Source organism: Tamandua tetradactyla, chromosome 7 (genome assembly GCF_023851605.1).
Source record: "Tamandua tetradactyla isolate mTamTet1 chromosome 7, mTamTet1.pri, whole genome shotgun sequence".
Classification (NCBI taxonomy): Eukaryota; Metazoa; Chordata; class Mammalia; order Pilosa; family Myrmecophagidae; genus Tamandua; species Tamandua tetradactyla.
The window spans coordinates 174,479,829-174,501,269 of NC_135333.1; the positions used below are offsets into that span (position 1 = coordinate 174,479,829).

The window sequence follows — 21,441 nt, forward strand, 5'->3', positions numbered from 1 at the left end:
GAAAAAACAATTAAAATAAGCAAATTTTATCCTTGTACTTTGGAAGATGTCTAAGAAAGAATAATGTCAACTATGTGAAAAAAAGATAATAGAATGAAATGATTTAAAAAAAATTAAGTGTAGCATCTAAATCGTAAAACCTGCTTAAGTGCTAAGCACATGGAACTTAAATACTAAATATAATCTAGGAGACCTTGTGCCTATGCATGTTATAGAAATGAACCTCACCGAGTTGTGCATATTTAAAATTAAAGTGCCATGCAGGAGCAGCAAGTTACATTTAACTTTTCTTGCAGGTCAATTAATGATTTTGTCCTGAAATGCTATGTATTATGCCTCAGTTTGGTAGGGTATAGAGTATTGGATCTGTTTAAATTGGTATGTTGAGGTTAGTAGCTGGGCTCATATTTACCCGGCCTCCCATTTTAGTCTGAGACCTTAAACCACGTTCTACCCCCGAATACAAAGTTAAGATGATTGATGATTGTTAAAATGTATTGATGATTCCATTAAAAACATAAGGTATAAATGATTTTAAAATCTGATTTAAAGCTTACTTTAAAAATTCTAGGAAAATGGACTGATGATCAAACTTAATTTAGGCCTAACTAGAATTTTTGGGCAATTAGACCTAATTTATATAAAAATGCTATATGAACATTTAAGAGTAGTTAGTAGTGATGTGAAAAGTCATTACCAATCACTATGTGAAGGAGGGTTGACAGTTAAGGAAAATTTTTCCTTTAAAAGTTCTTATTTTGGGCAGTGCAGCGGTGGCTCAGCGGCAGAATTCTCGCCTGCTGTGCGGGAGACCCGGGTTTGAGTCCCAGAGCCTGTGCATGCCAAAAGAAAAAAGATTCTTTTTTCTTTTCTTTAAAGAAAGACTTTCTCACAGAGCTTTTAAGTTAAATTAGTTTCCCTTCCACGTTTTCCTTCTTTAGGCTTGTCAGGAGGGCAGACTTCCAAAGCTCTTAACCATGAACGGCTCTGAAGATTTTCTGGAGTCCTATGACTATGACCTGATCATCCTTGGAGGTGGCTCCGGAGGACTGGCTGCTGCTAAGGCAAGGCGCCGGGGGGGAATGCAGGGGTGGCGTGGGTGGGGCTATCTGTAGCTTGGCTGGAGTGTTCACATCCCAGCCACTGATTTCTCCAGACGCTGGTGCTTTTGTCCCCACTGGCAGGGCACTGTGCACATTAACTTGGGCAGGACATACTGAGGGATCACTTTATAAATCATTTTTGCAGACTGAAACATGTACTTTATACAAAAATACCAAGCCCAGTATTTGGAGACACATGTCCATTCATTTTAAGTTTGACTGATTTTTAAAAAACAGTGGAGGTATTATACAAGAATGATGGATTGAAATATATTTCTTGTTCTTTGTAAGAATTCATATTTGGCCTTTTCACTTAGACCATTTCTGTATTCACAGCCCTTCTTTCCCAGTAGAAGGATGGAGAGAAGTTAGAGTTCTTACACTTAGATTTACCTCCTTTGTATATGAGGTGATTTAAGAGACAACTGCTAACTCTGACCTACAGGTGGTAGAAAAGACAAGGCATAACTAAGGAAGGTTAGGAGGGAAGCTCCTCGCCCCAGCAGATGGAGGAAACAGCTGCGCTTGAATCAAAACACTTTCCATGTGTGGGGCCCTTGGGCCTGTCATCCTCACCTGACAGAGTCTTTGGGACGCTGACACGGTTATGCTTGCCTCCAGTGTGCCTTGTGGTGAATGGTTAGAGGTAGATTCAAATGAAGCGGTCCAAATTAGTAGCAGGCCAAGCCAGAAATAGTGAATATTATTTTATTATTTGTCTAGCATTTATCAGTGCTTTGTTGAAAGTGATTCATAAGTAATACATAAAAGTATTTTACTATTGTGATGGTATCTTTGAAGGACATATAGACTCAGTCTTTTCAAATAATCTTTTGAAATTTAGTTGCCTACTACAAAGCTCATTCTCTGATAAGGATAAAGGATGCTCTGCAAGATGAACTTCTGACTATTGTCTTCACTTGCCTAAAAAAAGAAAATTTGGAAACCTCATAGATACCAACTTTTTCATGGGCTTATCACATAGAAATTTTAGCAAATTGACAATTTTAGAAGAAAACCCCCCATCATTTGCCTTAGAAACTAAATTAGATAAGACTTACAAGTACTTTAAAAAATACTACTTTTGCAATAGAGATTGAATCAAGGTCTGTAGACAGTAGCAGATTATTTACCTGCCACTACTACTTACCTGGAAATGGCCACTTCTTTTGGATTATTACTATAGCTGTTCCTGTTTGAGTGGAACTATATAAGAGAATTCTAAGGTTTCCAACTGATGACAACTTTACATCTGCTGTCTGTGTATTCTTTAAAGCTGCCCTTGCTACTATCTTGAGTATCTCTTAGTTTTTATACTGGAGTTGCACTAGTTATTATGGCATCTGAAATTCACTGGTATTAATATCTGCTTATTCTTTAGGCATTATAGTTTAATGAAAACAACATGGATTTTTTTTTAACAACATGGATTTTTAATGGTCTATTTCCAATTTATAATGTTAACCTTTCCAACTCATTTTAACTTATTAAATTGAATCCTTTTATTTTCCAGGAGGCAGCCAAATATGACAAGAAGGTGATGGTCCTGGATTTTGTCACTCCAACCCCTCTTGGAACCAGATGGGGTAAGCTTTTAAAAATATTTCAGAATTGGATTTCTAGAAGCAGGTTTTTCCCTGGCCCTGGTCTACGTGACTCCTGCAACCTAATTTAAAAATTAAATTAAAAAATAAAATACCACATAATTCATTCACTTGAGCTAAGTCAAAATGGACTAAGGTTAAATTCTGAAAATTTGAGTTCTTTGGCAGAGTCAAGTATTGAGTAACTTTGTAGACTTAGGAACTTAATAATGAACATTTAAACTCTTTATCGGTGGATTTCTGTTTTAAATCCACCTACATTCAACATTAACTGCGATCAGATAACTTAAAGTATAGCCCTTGCTTCTTCTGAGTCTTGGTGAATTACATGTTCATTATTCATTTATTCAGCAAACATTATTGAAGACTTACTAAGGATCAGGGCCATGGAGATAGAATAGTGAACATGGACTGTACAAGGTTCCTATCCTCATGGAGTTTACATTCTAGTGGAGAGGCAAAGATCAGCAAGAACTTTATGAGTATTATCTTTCTCAGAGAACAGCACATACAAGGGCCTGGAGATAGGAAAGAACTATGGCATTGGGGTTGGAGAGAGGTACCTGAATGTGGTGGTGAGAGAGAACACTGGAGAGAAACGCAGACTTGTATGCCAGTATGAGAAATTTATATCTAATCAAAGCTTAGTGGGAAGACTGAGGAGTTTAAGGTAGGGGAGTGATGTAATATTATGTAAGTTTAATGAAGTTTTATCTCAGCTGCTTACATTAGAAAGAGGCAAGAAGCAGAAAGTCCATATAAGAGAGTTGTCAAAATTTCGAATTCATCCATTCAACAGGTATTTATTGTGTCAACTCTGTCAGACTCTGCTTTTGGTGCTGCATATATGCAGACCTCTGCCCTATGGAACTCAGAATCCATTTTGGCATCCTGGTAGCATTCTCCTCAGATTTACATTTTCTAACCTTTGAATTCCACTGCCATCTTGTACCCTTGTTTCACGCCATTTTGGCCACCTTTCCAAATGAGCTTTCACCATGGCTTTTTAAGATCAGGGATGCTAAAGCTTCTTTTTGGTCATGAATACCACTGCAAAAGCCATGAACCATCTCCTGAGAAAAATGTACATATACATCACATTTCATATGTAGTTTCAGATCCACCTCAGTCCATACATGCCCTGCCTCACGAACCCTTTGCTACTTAATTCTGTGCACAGATTCAATGGCAAGCATAAGGTTGTGCAGAAAGCAAAATTTCAGTTTCTGGCATCTTTATTAGCATTTGATTAATTTTGAGTCTTTGAAGTGTGTGAAAGTCTGCTCCTCATTTTTGTTTTGTTTTAGGCTGATATCACTATGTTCAGGATGTAAGGCTATCTGAACTTACAAATGCCAGGAGATGTAGGAATAAACTTCTGTCAGTATTATCAGATACATTGGCAAATAAGTTAGGAACTTTCATAGAATTGTAATAATTCTTAACCTTTTTCTTTGAAGCATTGTAAAGTAGTAAACTTCTCAATGTTGTTGCAGGTCTTGGAGGAACATGTGTGAATGTGGGCTGCATACCTAAAAAACTGATGCACCATGCAGCTCTGTTAGGACAAGCCCTGCAGGACTCTCGCAACTATGGCTGGAAAGTTGAGGAGACAGGTATGGGTTCAGGAGAGCTACTCTTCCATTGTGCTTTGGGAGATTTGAGCTGAGATCTTGGAATGCACTATCTGTTTTTAAGAAGCTAGTGAATAACCTTGAAGTTGTTTTTATTGCTTACATTTTTTTACAGATAAAGACACTGCAGTAATCATGCGTCAGGGGGCTATATGCTTATTGTTGTAAGAGTGCATATATGCTAGGAAACCAGAATTCTTTAAATTCTCCATAATTATATAATGTGTCATAAGGAAGCATGAATTACATTTGCATTCTTTTGAAGTTGTTGCATTTTTCTCTTCCCAAAGCAGTCTGTTTCATGAGCTCATTTTTTGGTGAGGGAAGGTGTTTGTTTGGAGGGCAATGGCTAGTCTTTGTTGGATTAAAAGTATTTACCCTAGAAAGTTGAAGAGGAAATTGTCTACTTTAGAAAGCAGATTGTATTATCTGGTAGAATAATGAAATGAGGCCCCTCCCCTCACTTTAAGTCCTCCTGGCATCACAACCACTCTCACCTCTGCAGTCGTGTTTTTTCTTTTTTAAATTTCACTGATATCTAAAGTTTCCTCTAGTTGTAACATTTTATGATTCTATGAATTGAATATATATAATCTGTCCTGTAGGAGGCCGCAAGCCAATTTTACGTTGTGATTCCTGTTTCAGAAGGCTGGCCTTTGGGTCTCATGGTCCTGGTTTTATCACTTACTGTGTGTCCAAGTTACTTAACCACTTTAAGACTCCGAGTCCTCGTTTCCATGATAGAGGCTTCCAAACCTCAGCTTCCCCAGGAACTGTGGCCTTCCCACCATCAGTGTTATTTTACCTTAATCTCATTACAGTTTACCTAGTCACTGATAAAATAATTCACATTAAGGTATTAATGAATGAATGACAGTGGATTGGTTGATTTTTATCTCCTTTCTGAGGTTTTGAAATTGAATACTATATTGATACTTTGACTTAAAGGATTAGTTTGGTATGATAGAATCACAGATTCTTCCTGTTTGGTGAGATGGGTGTTTGGGGAACCATGAGATTGGCACTTCTAAAATTCTCTTGTCTATATCAGGGGTTGGCAGACTTTTCTGCAGAGAACCAGATAGTAAATCTTTTGTGCTTCCTGGGACCATATGAGTTCTGTCACAACTACTCTGCTTGCCATTATTATGCAAAAGCAGCCATTGACAATATAAATAAGCATAGCTAGATTTCAGTGAAATTATTCACAGATAGGATTGGGGCTGGTTTTGGCTGGTGGAGCCATAATTTACCAGACCCTGGTCTGGACGCTATTACCAGTTCAGAAACTCCAAACCTGGCCATATCGGAATCCTCTGGAGTTTGTTACAAATACAGAATGCAAGGCCTTGCCATGCCCTATAACCCAGCCATCCATATTTACAATCCAAAGGACAATTCTAGTTCATTGTAAAGAAGAAAGAATTTGTATATAGTTACTTTAGTTTTGAAAATTATTAGGAAGCCTTGCACTATTTAATTGTTATAGTAGTTTTCTAAAGGGGAAACTATATTTGAAAATGGAGATAGTTTACATGCTCGAAATGAAGGTCTTGTCCCTTTAGACTAAAAGCTCTGCTCTTTGAATTCCATGTGAGTAGTTAGTGAGCAGATACCTTGCCAGGCAGTTGAAAGCTTAAATATTTTGTCTTATTTTCTTATGCAGTCAAACACGACTGGGACAAAATGACGGAAGCTGTACAGAACCACATTGGCTCTCTAAACTGGGGCTACCGAGTAGCTCTGCGGGAGAAAAGGGTCACCTATGAGAATGCTTATGGGCAGTTTGTTGGTCCTCATAGGATTAAGGTAATTGTGTGACAGCCTTGAGTAGCTTTATTTTTCTTTGTTTTTTACATCTTTGGTTGGGGGTAGAGGAGGAAAAGAGAAGATGGTTATTATAAAAATCACGGCCTCCATGACCGTGATGTGCAGTTTGGTGATTTTGCCCTTGGTGATCATGCCCTCTTTGGTACAGTAAAAATGGTAAGAGCATCGGATTTGGAGCCAGATTAATCTAGATCCGAGTCTTGGCCCTGCTGGGTTCTAGCATTTTAACCTTGTAAGTCCTATAACTGCTCAGAGCCTTCCTATTTCTAAAATACTGTATTACCACATTTTTATGAGGCTGAAGTTAGATAATGTGGTGAATGGCCTTTTTTAACTATAGTTTACAACTTAAGGGATAATAATTTGCTAATGTTTACATACTGGCTGTTTTTATTTTAGGCAACAAATAATAAAGGCAAAGAAAAAATTTACTCAGCTGAGCGATTTCTCATTGCCACTGGTGAGAGGCCGCGTTACCCGGGCATCCCTGGCGACAGGGAGTACTGCATCAGCAGGTGAGAAGAGCAGACGAAGGAAGGAACAATCATTGTGGAGTTCTGCTTTTGCTTTTTACTTCAGAATCCATTTACTCCATTTCCTGGATCCTAGTTCTTAGGCAATGTTACACCCTTCTTGGGAGAGGAATTGGGAGAAAGAGAGAAAAAGGAAAAATTATTTTTGAGAAGAGAACATTTTGAGAATTAAATGCTACAAAGGAGAGACTAATAAACATTGGTCATCATATCACCCAGAGTTAATATGTCACTGCTGTCATCTTGTATTAGTATATGGTTATATTATTTATATTTGTCCTATGAATTTATTTATATATGTGTGAGTATATATTAGTATGTATGATATGCAGAACTAAGTGGATATTCATATGTATATTTTGTAAAATTAATGTAATGCATGTATATATGTATTTTTTTTTCAAAACTAGGATCATATATTACCTTTAATACTTGGAAAGTGGATGCTAACAAACTTAAGAGGATGGCAATCATTTAGAGTTATTGTTAGTCAGAGGGCCTTTTTGCAGTGGGTCAAGCAAGAAACTTTTGCTCTGTGACTTATTTTTGCCCATAAAACAGTTATGCTGCTGATATTTATCTTCACAGTTTTAATTTATGAAGTCATTAAAACAGACTTCATATACGTGTTGATAAATACATAATACCCTGTCCTCTTGGATGTTTTTTGCCCTGGAGTGTTTTTTATTGTGTTACAAAATAACTCTTCTGGGGCTTTTTTTTCCTTCTGTATTATGATTTTATCCTTTGTGGCCTCTTCAGGGGTGGCTCACATGGCAACTGTTGCAATTGCTGTCTTGGATGGGCTCCCTACTCACATTTTGAAAAATTCATTTCCTAACATTGATCTCTCTTTTCACTTGTATATACCTTATTGGACTAGATGATTTTGTTACTTTTTACTTTTTATAGCTGGTTTTTACATTATAAAAACAAGGTGTTGAGGGCAGGCCTCACTGTTTCAGCAGGCGGAGTTTTCTCCTGCTGTGCAGAGACCTGGCTTCGATTCCGGTACCTGCCCATATGAGTTGTTGAAACTATTCCCAACCTACTCTTCCCACCTTTGATATTTAATTTTCCAGATGAGAAGTTAATTGATACTCTACTCGGAGAGCTGAGTGGCAGGGTGAGTGTAGGGGTTTGGGTTTGCAAATGCATACATACATAATTTTATACACATTAGTGGAGAATTACTCCAGACAATTCATTTTGTTGACTCTGGCTCATTTAATAACTAATTAAGCACACTGATGTATTTGATTATATAGTTTGCTATGCTTAGACAGAGGTAGCTGAACTTACTCCTAAAGCAAATGAGTGGCAAGAAAGAGAGTTTCTGAAATCTTAATAAAACTTCTTTGTATTCTGCATGTCATTAATTGAATGTTTTTAATCCTAAAAATATCTTGTTCTTAGAAAATGAAAATACTACCTTGATTTAGTCATTGGTCACAAACATTTTTCCTTCTTGCCTTTTATCAGTGACGACCTTTTCTCCTTACCTTACTGTCCGGGTAAGACCCTGGTGGTTGGAGCATCCTATGTCGCTTTGGAGTGTGCTGGATTTCTTGCTGGAATTGGTTTAGATGTGACTGTTATGGTGCGGTCCATCCTCCTTAGAGGGTTTGATCAGGACATGGCCAACAAGATTGGTGAACACATGGAAGAACATGGTGTCAAGTTCATAAAACAGTTCGTGCCAATAAAAGTAAGTGGAAGTTGCCTATAGGGTTGTTGGTTTCATGTCTATATTAACAGGTAAGAGAGAATTGGGGTGGGTGGTAGGCAGCACCCTTTCAGCATTATAAACAAAATGGTATAATTCTGCAGCTGTGATATACTGGTATATAAACTAGCCTTGTTCTTATTTACAAACTCTATCTTCCTTCCCGTCTCAACTTTCTTACCTTCAGTTCTCTTCTGTTTTATGTTTTCCTTTATGCATTCCTTTATTTATCATCTTTGGTCTGTTAAATTTTATTGTTTCTTCATAAGAAGAAATAAGGATTCAAGGCTGTGCTTAATATTTGTTTCCTGAGACATTTCTCCTTGATATACAGTATAGTCAACAGGTACATTATATGAGTCTGGCTTCTTTGAAAACTGTCTGATTTTGTTATGTTGGCTACCTCATCTAATCTTGTTTTGAAAGTTCCTAATGTGCCAGAATGTATCTCTGACTTGTTAACTTTACCATAAATGTTTTGGTAAAAAAGAGTAACAAAATTGATTATTTTGCATATCTCAGACTAAGTTTCCTTTAGTGCAGGTTGAGACTTTGACTGTTTTTTAACGAATTTGGGCGATCATCTTTTGATTTGTTGATGGGGTTCTTTGTGCAACCATATATCTCTTAATGCTGATGGTTGAGTAAGCTTTGAAGTCAGAAAGACCTCGATTCAAACACTGCTTTGCCAGTTTCAGCTGTATGACTTTGAGGGAGTTTCTTAATCCCTGCAAGCCTCAAAATGAAGAAAAAATGGCATCTGTTTCAGGGTTCTTGTGAGCATTGTATTAGCTAACAATTATATTAAGTAATTAGAATAGTATTTGGCCCATAGAATGTCTAAAATGAATCTATCTCATGGTATTGTTAGGATTAAGTAGCATGTGTTCTGGAAGTTAACCTTGGTCCATTAATTATTTGGGGGAGTAGAGGTATATGTATCATATTTGTGTTGAGAAAATGACTGGGGAGCAGCAGCTGGTCCTGTGTGCTGTACTGGTAGAAACATGAACATCTTCCTATAAAACACCTTAACTTGTGGGTAGGTTGCAGACGCCTTTGGGAACCTGGTGGGCTCTCTGGTGAAATAAGCCTGTGCTCGTGCACGTATCTTTGCGTTTGGTTTGCCCTGGCAGCAAGGCTCTGAGCACTTGCTGGGCGGTGATGTGACTGAGCAGAAGGAGCCTGGTTGACAGGGGTGGTTTTGGTACTGCTGCCAGCCCCGTGACTGTCCATGCCACAGGAGCCCTGCGCTGGCTCCCCCTCGCCATGAGGCTCCTGGCTTCTTTTCTGCCTGAGAACATGATGCTGTACAGTTTTTTTTTTTTGCATGGGCAGGCACTGGGAATCGAACCCAGGTCTCCAGCATGGCAGGCAAGAATTCTTCCACTGAGCCACTGTTGTACCGCCCTGTACTGTTTTATAATATGCTTGACTAGCTAATTCTTAAAAGTTTACCCAGACATGTAGATAGCCCTTGACTTTGTAAGAATTATTAAGTGTGCATATCTGAAGTAATCATTAAAACTTGGTAGAATCATGACTTTATCAGTGGTACGGCTACTTTATCAGAAAATAAATGCATGAGATTGATGCTATGCTCTGTGAAACCTATTCATTTCACAAAGGATTGTTGAATACCAGCTTTGTGCCAAACACTGGGTAATAAGAACATTTTCTTTGTGGAACTAGAAACAGTTCCAGAAATGGAACATTTTCTTTACGGTCTGGAGAAATCAGAAAAGAAATTAATAACATAATGATATTTTCATTGCTATGAAGGAAAAATAGGAGGATCTGTGGGTGTTTAGCAGACAGACTCTACTCTGAGCTTCAGGGAGAGCTTTTTGGAAGAAGTAACTTTTGAACTAAAATGTAAATAAAAGGAATTATGAGATATAGAGTTGGGGAGAGAGTAGTTTTGGACAGAGAACTTAGCTGATGCCTACAGACTCTGTGGGGAGGGAACTTATACTAAATACAGAAGAGGCCTAATTGGAGGGTAGTAGTTTGCACAGCAGGAAGTCGTAGAGGTGGGATGAGGTCCTTAACTTACCATTTTGAAACAGTCTAAGCCATGGACCAGTTCAGCTCTTCTTAAAAGATTTAAATTAAATTAAACGTATTAAAATAGGAAAGAAATTTCCAGTATGTTCAAAGGGGGTTGATTATATACAAAGGGAAGACAAATCAAGAAAGATAGCTACTATTTATTGATGATGAAACTAAAATGAAACGTGACAGTTTTCCCATATAAAATGGTTGTATTTTAAAGGTAGAGTAGAAGTAGAAATTGCAGACAACTCTTTGGGTTTCTCCCAATAAAATATTTCACAGAAATCCATGATTTGTCTGTCATTTAAAGGCATCAAAGAAAGCCTCTAGGTGATGTACCTTGTCTGAGGGTTATCATTCACCTCTGGGTGTAGCAGATTAGTATGTTTGTTCTCGTTTGCCACAACACATGGCCCAGGGCTTATATAAACAGCCTAAAGAGGTTGTACTGAAGATGAGCCCCGGTTATGAAACATACACATGCCTCCTTAACCACTGTGATTTTTAAGGGCTTTCCAGCTGGTGTCAGCCAAGTCATTGCTGACCTACTCCATGTCTGTACTTTGCTGACATTTGTTGTTGGAGGAGAACTGCTTAATTTAAGCCGCAGTAACTCCGTGGGATTAATGGTTCTGGGTAATTACAGGATGGGAGCCTGGGAAAGGCAGTAAGTCATTGGCTTAATTCTAGTGTTTTTCCCTGGCTTTCTTCCTTCCCACTTTTTTGTCTGAATTCTATTTTGTTTTATAACTATTTGAAAGAAAGCCCCTCCAGCAGACAACATTAAGCAGTAATGATAAATAAAAGAAGCATCGCCTTCCTGATGATGTTGAGATGAGGGAGATGGGACATGAAAGACCCTTCAAAGATGTTTATATTTTAACTTTGAGTTAACCAAATAGAAGGGAGGACACAGTTATTCCCTTTGATGCATGTCTCCTATTTCAGTGTAAAACTTTGTTACTTTTATAGGTTGAACAAATCGAAGCAGGGACACCAGGCCGACTCAGGGTGGTAGCTCAGTCCACCAATGGTGAGGAAATCATCGAAGGAGAGTATAATACGGTAAGGAATGAACACAAATCATTACTTACTTAGAAAGGAAATAATGTGCTTATTGGATGTCTTTGGGTATTTCTAATGACTATTATTTACATTATTTCCAAAGTATACTGGTTCTATTTCCATTCAAAGACATCATTACTTGTGATATTATAACTATGTTTTGATGAAGGGTGGCTTCAGATTTTTTCCATGGGAACTTAAAATATTGTTTGTCAAATGGCTCATAAAGGTCCCAGAATATTTAAATGAACTTGAATTCCTGTGTCAAAACCCGGCCAAGATGGCGGCTTAGTGAGGTGTGGGATTTAGTTTGTCCTCCAGAACAGCTACTAAATAACCAGAAACAGTACAGAACAGCTCCTGGGGCCACGTCAGTGACCGGACACACAGCGTACCCGAATCTGGACGAGCTGGACTGGCTGAAAGCTCCTCCCAGAACTGTGAGTTTCCCAAGCCGTGGTGGCCGGCGCCCTTCCCCCATAGGCTGCTTTCCAGAGGGGAAAGGAAAGGGCCTTTACCAGCAGCAGGGGCTGAGCGCAACTAAGCTTCAAGTGTGGAATTAATTCACAAATTCTGACTACTAAAAATAGGTCCCCAGCTCAGGTGAACCTGGTCAAGGCAGAGGTTGCTGATTTTTACCCTGGCGCCAAGAAGGCAGGGCTGACATAAAAAAAAAAAAAGAAAGAAACAGGTTTTTGTGGTTGTGTTTCTACAAAGGTTTGACCGCCTTTGGATACAGCGGTAGGGCTTCTTGGGCTCCACTGCCCCAGGCATAGACAGAATTAAGCTTGTTGACAGGTTGTCTGGAGCCTGTGCCTTCCCCAGGAGAGGGTTGGGGCCCAGCTCAGGTGGATTCCCTCCCTCAAGGAATTCAGACCCCAGGGCTTGGAAATTTGAAGCCATTAAAACCAGCCTACAACCTCTACTCTGTCTCCACCACGCCCCAGCAGGGAGAGTCCGCCAAAGTTAAAGGTAGCGCATCATCTTATGCTGGTGGGACATGCAGGCAGACAAGTGCCACATACTGGGCAGGATTAGAAAAACAGAGCTCAGAGATTTCACAGGAAAGTCTTTCAACTTCAGGGAAAACTGACGCAGGTGACTCTTTTCCATCTGACAGGAGGCCAGTTTGGTCTGGGAAAATCTGGCTGGAGTCTATAATACCTAAGTAAACCCTCCTAAGGGTGAGGGAAAAGGTACCATACAGGCAGGGCAAGAAATAAGAAAACAAGAACTGAAAAATTCTGCTCTGTTAAACAAAACCTAAGCTAGTCGTCCAGAATAAACTGAACTGAATGTCAAAGAACAGCCAGACACAAATTAATCCAGCAAGAAAATCCTAGGTAAAAGAAGTGAAAACAATCTCCATAATAAACTAATTGAGGTAATTAAATGCATAGGAGCCAGCAAAAAATAACAGATCACACTAGGAAAATTGAAGATCTGGCCCAGTCAAAGGAACAAACCAACAATTCAAATGAGATACAGGAGTTGAAACAATTAATTCAAAATGTTCAAATAGACATGGAAAACCTCATCAAAAACCAAATCAGTGAATTGAGGGAGGACACAAAGAAGGCAAGGAATGAACAAAAAGAAGAAATCAAAAGTCTGAAAAAATAAATCACAGAGCTTATGGAAATGAAAGGCACAGTAGAAGAGATGAAAAAAACAGTGGGAACCTACAATGTTAGATTTCAAGAGGCAGAAGATAGGATTAGTGAACTGGAGGACGGGACATCTGAAATCTGACAAGCAAAAGAAAACATAGGGAAAAGAATGGAAAAATATGAGCAGGGACTCAGGGAATTGAACGACAATATGAAGTGCACGAATATACATGTTGTGGGTGTCCCAGAAGGAGCAGAGAAGGGAAAAGGAGGAGAAAAACTTGTAGAGGAAATTATCACTGAAAATTTCCCAACTCTTATGAAACACTTAAAATTACAGATCCAAGAAGTACAGTGTACCCCAAAGAGAATAGATCCAAATAGACCTATTCAAGACCACTTACTAATCAGAATGTCAGAGGTCAAAGAGAAAGAGAGAATCTTGAAAGCAGCAAGAGAAAAGCAGTCCATCACATACAAGGGAAACCCAATAAGACTATGTGTAGATTTCTCAGCCCAAACCATGGAGGTGAGAAGACAGTGGGATGATAGATTTAAATTACTAAAAGAGAAAAACTACCAACCAAGAATTCTATATCCAGCAAAATTGTCCTTCAAAAATGAGGGAGAAATTAAAACATTTTCAGACAAAAAAATCACTGAGAGAATTTGTGACCAAGAGACCAGCTCTGCAAGAATTCCTGTGTCCTGTGTTCTTCCCTTACATTTCCCCAGCTCACCCCTGAATTGAACTTAATTCAGTCATAGGATATGCTGTCTTTGCCTCTAAACCAGCTGTTTTTATTAAGAAATTGTTAGCTTCATTTTTCTCAATAAGAAATGAAAAGATTTCTGCTGTATCTTGTTGAAAGGATTAAAAAATATTTAAATTTATTTAAATTCTTTGCATTATGTTTTTAATGAAATATTTCTTTCCAGGTCTGGGAAATGAAGTCAGATTGGCTTAACAAGCAGATAAAATTTGATAAAATAACCTATGTAAAACCTTTTGGTGAATAGTCACTAATATATTCACAATTTTTCAGGTATTACTGGCAATAGGAAGAGATGCTTGCACGAGAAAAATTGGCTTAGAAACTGTGGGTTTGAAGATAAATGAAAAGTAAGAAAATCTTCATTATGTCATCGAGTACTGTTTCACTTATTTACAGCATTGATCATAAGCAGAGTTTTATTTTGTAAAATTAATTTTTGACATTTACAGCTCTTATTTTAAGCTTAGAAAAGTCTTCTTTTAATGCCATTCACATTAGTATTTCCTATGTGTTTTTTTCTTAAAAATCTAAATGAGAGAGATACTGGTTTGTATTTTTTTCCTTTAATGTTTGTAATTGTACGGGAAAAGACTCCATCTCCCACAGTTGATTGGTGTTAGATGTTTTGAGCTTCATCAAATATGTGAAATTGAACTATATTTATAGCTGCTAAGTTTTAGGATCACAAGGGTGGTCACTACCTTGCTAATGGCAACCACAAGTATGAAGAACTTAGGTTTTTTCTAAGTTAGAATCTCTGGGACTGTACATTTGCACCAGGTGACAGCCTGTGGCATCTGCCCTTTTTGTTGGGAGTGGGATTTTGCTTTGGACAGTGGCAATTGCAAGTGCTGTGAATGGAAAGCTGCATTGGAAAGTGCAAGTCAGTTTTTTTCTTGCGGGGATAACATTTATTTGAAGAAGAAATTCCTAAGTTTAGTGGAAGAATTTTGCTTTATATTGTTTTCATTGAGGAGGGCAGACTACGGTGTTGGGGAAGTTAATAGTAAGATTTAGCAGACCTGGGTTCTGTTCTCTTATTAACTTGCTAGCTTGTTGGGTCACCTGCTGTTTGGGCCCAAGGTTTAGATTTTGTATAATATTAATAGCTAACATTTATTATGCGCTAACTGTGAGCCCTGGGTTCTTATACTAAATGATGGTATTCTTTTTTCCATTCCCATTATTCCCATTTATAGAAGGGAAACTGACACTTAGAGAAGTTAAATGGCTTTCCCAAAGCCAGAGAGGCAGTACCTAGCAGACCTGATTATTGTAATATGGAATTCTTACTCTTGACCACTATGTCTAAGTCTCTACCCTCTAGCCTGGGGCCTTTGATGCTAAAATAATTGCTAGATTTTTCACTAAGCTTTTCGATTCTTCTGAATTGTTTTGTTGTTTTTCAGCAGTTTTATTGAGATATATTCATGTACCATACATTCTGTCCAAAGTATACCATCAGTGGCTTTTAGTAAAATCACAAAGTGTTGTGCATTCATCACCACAGTCAAATTTAGAATATGTTTGATTACTCCAAAAAGAAAAAATGCGTATCTGTTAGCAGTCATTTCTCATTCCCTCCATCCTTCCCCAGCCTTATATAACTACTAATCTAATTTCATCTCTACAAATTTATTTATATTTACATTTTATGTCTGGTTTCTTACACTTAGCATGTTTTTTAAAAAATTAATTAAAAAAAAGGTTTTAGTCACACACCATACAACCCATCAAGTTGTATAATCAGTAGCATTCAATATAATCTCAGTATAATCACAGGATTGTGCTTTCCTCATCACAGTCAATTTGAGAACATTTTCATTGAGGTTTTGAGTTGCATTTCCCCACTAGCTAGTGATGTTGAGCGTTTTTCTTGTCCCACTTAGCCATTTGTATTTCCTCTTTGGAAAAATGTCTACTCAAGTCTTTTACCCTTTTTGAAGTTGGGTTGTTGGTCTTTTTATTGTTGAGTTGTAGTGTTTTTTTATTCTCTATGTATTAAACCTTTATCAGCTATGTGGTTTCCAAATATTTTCTCCCATTGAGTAGGTTGCCTTTTTGCTTTCTTGACAGAGTTCTTTGAAGCACAAAAGTTTTTAATTTTCAGGAGGTCCCATTTACCTATTTCTCCTTTTGTTGCTTGTGTTGTGGTGTAAAGTCTTAGGAGACCATTGCCTACCACAAGGTCTTGAAGATGCTTCCCTATATTTTCTTCTAGGAGTTTTGTGGGCCTGGTTCTTATATTTAAGTCTTTTATCCATTTTGAGTTCCGTTTTGTATAAGATACAATACAGGGGTCCTCTTTCATTCGTTTGCATAGGAATATCCAGTTCTCCAAGCACTATTCGTTGAAGAGACTATTCTTTCGCAGTTGAGTGGACTTGACAGCCTTGTCAGATATCAGTGAACCATAGATGGAGGATCTGTTTGTGAACTCTCAATTTGATTCCATTGGTTAAAAAATATGTGTATCTTTATGCCGGTGTCATACTGTTTTGACTACTGTAGCTTTTTGTAATAGCTTTGAAAGTCAGAAAGTGTGAATCCTCCAACTTTGTTCTTTTTTCAAGATGTTTTGGCTGTTTGGGGCCTCATACCCTTCCAAGTAAGTTTGATAACTGACTTTTTCATTTTTGCAAAAGTAGGCTGTTGGGATTTTTTTTTTAATTAATTAAATAAAAAAAAAATTAACACAACATTTAGAAATCATTCCATTCTACATATGCAATCAGTAATTCTTAATATCATCACATAGATGTATGATCATCATTTCTTAGTACATTTGCATCGATTTAGGAAAAGAACTAGCAAAACAACAGAAAAAGATATAGAATGTTAATATAGAGAAAAAAATAAAAATAATAATAATAATAGACTGTTGGAATTTTGATTGGGAATGTGTTGAAACTCTAAATCAGTTTGGGTAGAATTGACATCATAATATTTAGTCTTCCAATCCATGAACATGGAATGTCCTTCCATTGTCCTCTTTGATTTCTTTAGGCAGTGTTTTATAGTTTTCTCTGTTCAAGTCTTTTACATCCTTGGTTATTTGATTCATTTAGTTGCTATTATAGATGGAATTTTAATCCTGATTTCCTCCTCAGATTGTCATTACTAGTGTATAGAAAACACTACTAATTTTTGTGTGTTGATCTTGTACCCCACCAGTTTGCTGAACTTGTTTATTAGCTCTAATAGCTTTGTTGTAGATTTTTCAGAACTTTATAGATATGGGATCGTCATCTGCAAATAATGAAAGTTTTGCTTCTTTTCTAATTTGGATGCCTTTTATTTCTTTTTCTTGCCGAACTGCTCTAACTAGAACTTGTAGTGCAGTGTTAGATAACAGAGGTGGCAGTGAGCATCCTTGTCTTGTTGTAGATCTCGTAAGGAACACTTTCTGTCTTTCACCCTTGAGTACGATGTTAGCTGTGAGTGCTTAAGTGTTGTTGCAGTCCCCTTATATGTGAAGAATCTCTTTTCTCTTGCTGCTTTCAGGATTTTCTCTTTATCTTTGATATTTGATGTTCTAGTTAGTGTGTGTCTCAGAGTAGGCCTAGTAGAATTCATTCTGTTTGGCCCATGTTGGCAGTTCTTGGACATGTATATTTGTCTTTCATGAGAGTTGGGAAATTTTTGGTCATTAATTCTTCAAGTGTTCTTTCTGCCCCCTTTTCCCTTTTCTCTTTCTGGGACACCCATGACATGTTTGTGTGCTTCATGCTGTCATTCAGTCCCCTGAGACCCTGCTTGAATATTCCTATTCTTTTTTCTATCCGTTCTTTTGTCGTGAGATTTCTTTTGTCCTATCTTTTGATTCACTGATTCTTTCTTCTGCCTGTTTAAATCTGTAATTGTATGCTTCCAGTATGTTTCATCTGATTCTTGCTCTGGGTATATGGTAAAATTTCAAAAATTCCTTTTCTCTGTTCCTTCTTTGGAAACCTTGATCTTTTGTTTCTGGGTTTTTGTTTGTTTATTTTTTACTCTCCTTTCATTGCCTGTAGCTTCTTTTGACTGGACGGCAAAGTCTGCCAGGACAGTCACTTGGAGAGGACTCTCCAAAGTCAGTATTTCCCAGGCAGAACACCAAGTGGGCACAGATTAGTTCCAAAGAACCGTGGGGAGAGAGAGAGCCTTGAAGAAAGACGCCAAAACGCCTGTTTTGACTTTTTACTAAGTGCTCTCTTGGCCTGCCCAGAGAATGACACTCTTCAGCAAACTTTTCCTGCAACCCTAAGGAGACCCTGAACCTTTGAACTTCACCCACCTTGGCACCTTTCCAGGGAGGGGTTGGAACAGTGGCTGGGCAGGCCCTGTCTGGGGTGGGCTAAAGCTGCATCTCAAAGCCAGGACCAAGGGGTTGCATTTGCTGATTCTGAGATCATTACTCTGCCATGCCCTCTCCCCTGTCCTTAGGAAAGAGGGCCTCCTCATCCCCCTCCATCCATAGCAGCCAGCCAGGGACTGGACCTGAGGCTGCTAGCCTCGAGAGTGGGGTTGGGTGCTGGCCGTTGTCACAGGTCCTTACTGTAGTGTCTTCTCCACTTCATCCCATTCTTTCCTGGACACTGTACAATACCTCTCTGGCCTCCGGAGCTCCAGAATAGTTGTTTCGGACAGTTTCTGCCTGTCCAGTGGCTGTACTGGATGATTACTGTGCAGCTCCCTACTCTACTGTCTTCCCTGTAAGTCCTGAGTTGTTGTTTTCCATATAGGAACATTGCCCTCATCTACAGTTGTAGTTTTAGGCTTCCTTAAGAGAAAAGGGATTGTGTTATACTTGACTAATTAATGGTAACTGAAGATTTTTAACTGAATGAATTTGCAGGACTGGAAAAATACCTGTCACGGATGAAGAGCAGACCAATGTGCCTTATATCTATGCCATCGGTGATATACTGGAGGGTAAAGTGGAGCTCACCCCAGTAGCAATCCAGGCAGGAAGATTGCTGGCTCAGAGGCTTTATGCTGGCTCCGCTGTCAAGGTGAGCCCTCCGACTGTCATCCAGTGACATGATTGATCATGTTTCAGATGTTCACATTAGTTGAAATTTACTTAAATTTTACTATTACCAGTTTAAGTTTTGTCTTCTTAATCTTTGTGTGGCTCCTGCCTAGGGCATTAAAGGATTTGGTGATCCAAGTAATGGTGCAAAGCTGCTTAAACCAGTATTCAGGCTTTCTCCCTCTATCCTTTCTAAAAAATTATCTCCCACTCTTACAATTCTGAATATATTATGTATTATATTAATGTTTTAGAGTGAATTTTTAAAAAATAACATAGGAAATTGAAACTCTTTTGTATGTTTCATGGGACTAGGTGGCAGGAAAAGAATAAATATACCTTGGTTATTTTGGGGGGGATTCTGTTAGCACTAATTGTAAGTAGAATTTAGTTACCATCAGTTTTCTTCTTGCAGAAACTATCATGGGTTGATTTCATTTGGCTAAAGTAATGGAAACCTCAAAGAATGGTGCATTCAGTAAAGCTTAGTTATGTAGGCATTTTGAATTAATTTGTACTTAGGACCAGTTTGGATTGTTACATAGTTTGAAATTCACCGAACTGGGGCAAAAAGGATTTTAAATACCACATTATCTGGTTGTCCAGGGAATAGCATTTGGTTCATACTACTCTTTAGAATAAATTTAACAATATTACCTCTTCTGAGGTAAGTTAAACCTGTATTCATTGTGGTAGTTGTTGAGTTTCAGCTAAGCCAAGAAAGGATATAGCTTGAGATGCATTTAGTTTGTTCTTGATTATATAATAATCTTTGTGGTTTCCTAAAATGGAAATAGGTTTTTAATGTGCCACCAGTAACCAGAGGGCAAATATGCAAAAAATTGTGCCTAAATAAATCAAAATATTTGTGGCACAAAATTCCTAAAGAAACTTAGTGGATATTTTCACCATCTTCAGGACATATCCTTCCGTGTCTGGGCGTATATGGTATTGTAACATTTGCCAGGTAGAGCTGATCTTTTTCTTGGTGTACTTCAGCCTTTATTGACATCAGAATTAAGTTGAAATTAAAGGCCTCTTTTTGTTTTTTGTCCTTATTTTTAGTCTTATTAATACTGAATGAGGCTTTACTGAACTGCAAAATAAACAAGTGCTGCTCAAATCCCTGCATTTGAAATATCTCACTTGTCTGTCTTTCAGGGTAGTAAATAAAACTGAAATGCCAGTAGACATCTAGGTTAATTGTATTTGGAACGTTTATAGAATTTCATTTAATGAAAATGCAAATCCCTTTAACTTTCCCAAAATGCCTTAATGAAGCATTCACACATGTATGAGAAGGTGACCAGTTCCAAATTTTTCCTCCCTGTCTCAGAGGAGTAGTTCTCTATTGCAGAATTCATCTTAACACGAGCATTGACCAAATTAAATCAGCTATGGGATAGGAAAGAGAGGCCAAAGTGAATCATTGGTGTTTGTGCCTTCTTCCAAAACTTGTATTTGTTTCTCCTCGTTTTACAGGAGTACTTGTGGGGAGGGAGGACGACAAAGCGCCGGCACTGCTGTGCTTCTGACGTGCTTGGCAGCATGCCGAAGCCTGTGTATATGTTACCCCGCCCTGTCCTTTTGACAGCTGGAGGTTGATCATATTTTATAGGAAAATCAGATGACATTGCCTGAGGTCACAAAGCTCATAGGCAGCTGGGCAGAAATCAAATCCAGATGTGATTGTAGGCACTGTTTTCTTAACCATGACAATTTATTGCCTAAGAGAGGAGGATTGGGAAGTATAGATTTTTAAAATATAGGTGATGAAGCTGTAAAGATTTCTTAAGACTTTTAAGAATCCACCAATTTGCAAACACCAGTGTATCTTAAAATTTTCCTAAATAAAATGAAAGGGAAGGGGATGCAAGGGTAGTTCAGTGGTAGAATTCTTTTTTTTTTTTAAATTATACATACCTTACCCTTCCCTTTCATTGATCACTAGCATTTCAAACTAAATTTATTTTAACGTTTGTTCCCCCATTATTTATTTTTATTCCATATGTTCCTCTCATCTGTTGACAAGGTAGATAAAAGGAGCATCAGACACAAGGTTTTCACAATCACACAGTCACATTGTGAAAGCTATATCATTATACAATCATTTTCAAGAAACATGGCTACTGGAACACAGCTCTACATTTTCAGGCAGTTCCCTCCAGCCTCTCCACTACATCTTGAACAACAAGGTGATATCTACTTAATGCATAAGAATAACCTCCAGGATAACCTCTGGACTCTTGTTTGGAATCTCTCAGCCATTGACAGTTTGTCTCATTTCACTCTTCCCGCTTTTGGTCGAGAAGGATTTCTCAATCCCTTGATGCTGAGTCTCAGCTCATTCTAGGATTTCTGTTCCATGTTACCAGGAAGGTCCACACCCCTGGAAGTCGTGTCCCACGTAGACAGGGGAGGGTAGTGAGTTTGTTTGTTGTGTTGGCTGGAGAGAGAGGTCAGTGGTAGAATTCTTGCCTGCCGTGTGGAA

General features: G+C 38.1%; 1 protein-coding gene across 8 annotated transcripts in view; it reads left to right on the forward strand.

The window, feature by feature from the left end:
- LOC143642891 (thioredoxin reductase 1, cytoplasmic) overlaps positions 1 to 21,441 on the forward strand; it is a 173,156-nt gene that overhangs the window by 106,888 nt on the left and 44,827 nt on the right. For all 8 annotated transcript variants that reach the window (XM_077111875.1, XM_077111873.1, XM_077111876.1 and 5 more), the window contains 9 exons: positions 942 to 1,064; positions 2,617 to 2,689; positions 4,204 to 4,323; positions 6,008 to 6,150; positions 6,571 to 6,686; positions 8,187 to 8,412; positions 11,458 to 11,550; positions 14,207 to 14,283; positions 18,774 to 18,930. In XM_077111875.1, the coding sequence (XP_076967990.1) occupies positions 978 to 1,064; positions 2,617 to 2,689; positions 4,204 to 4,323; positions 6,008 to 6,150; positions 6,571 to 6,686; positions 8,187 to 8,412; positions 11,458 to 11,550; positions 14,207 to 14,283; positions 18,774 to 18,930 (1,092 nt within the window). In that variant the 5' untranslated portion in view covers positions 942 to 977. The remainder of the gene's footprint in view (positions 1 to 941; positions 1,065 to 2,616; positions 2,690 to 4,203; positions 4,324 to 6,007; positions 6,151 to 6,570; positions 6,687 to 8,186; positions 8,413 to 11,457; positions 11,551 to 14,206; positions 14,284 to 18,773; positions 18,931 to 21,441) is intronic.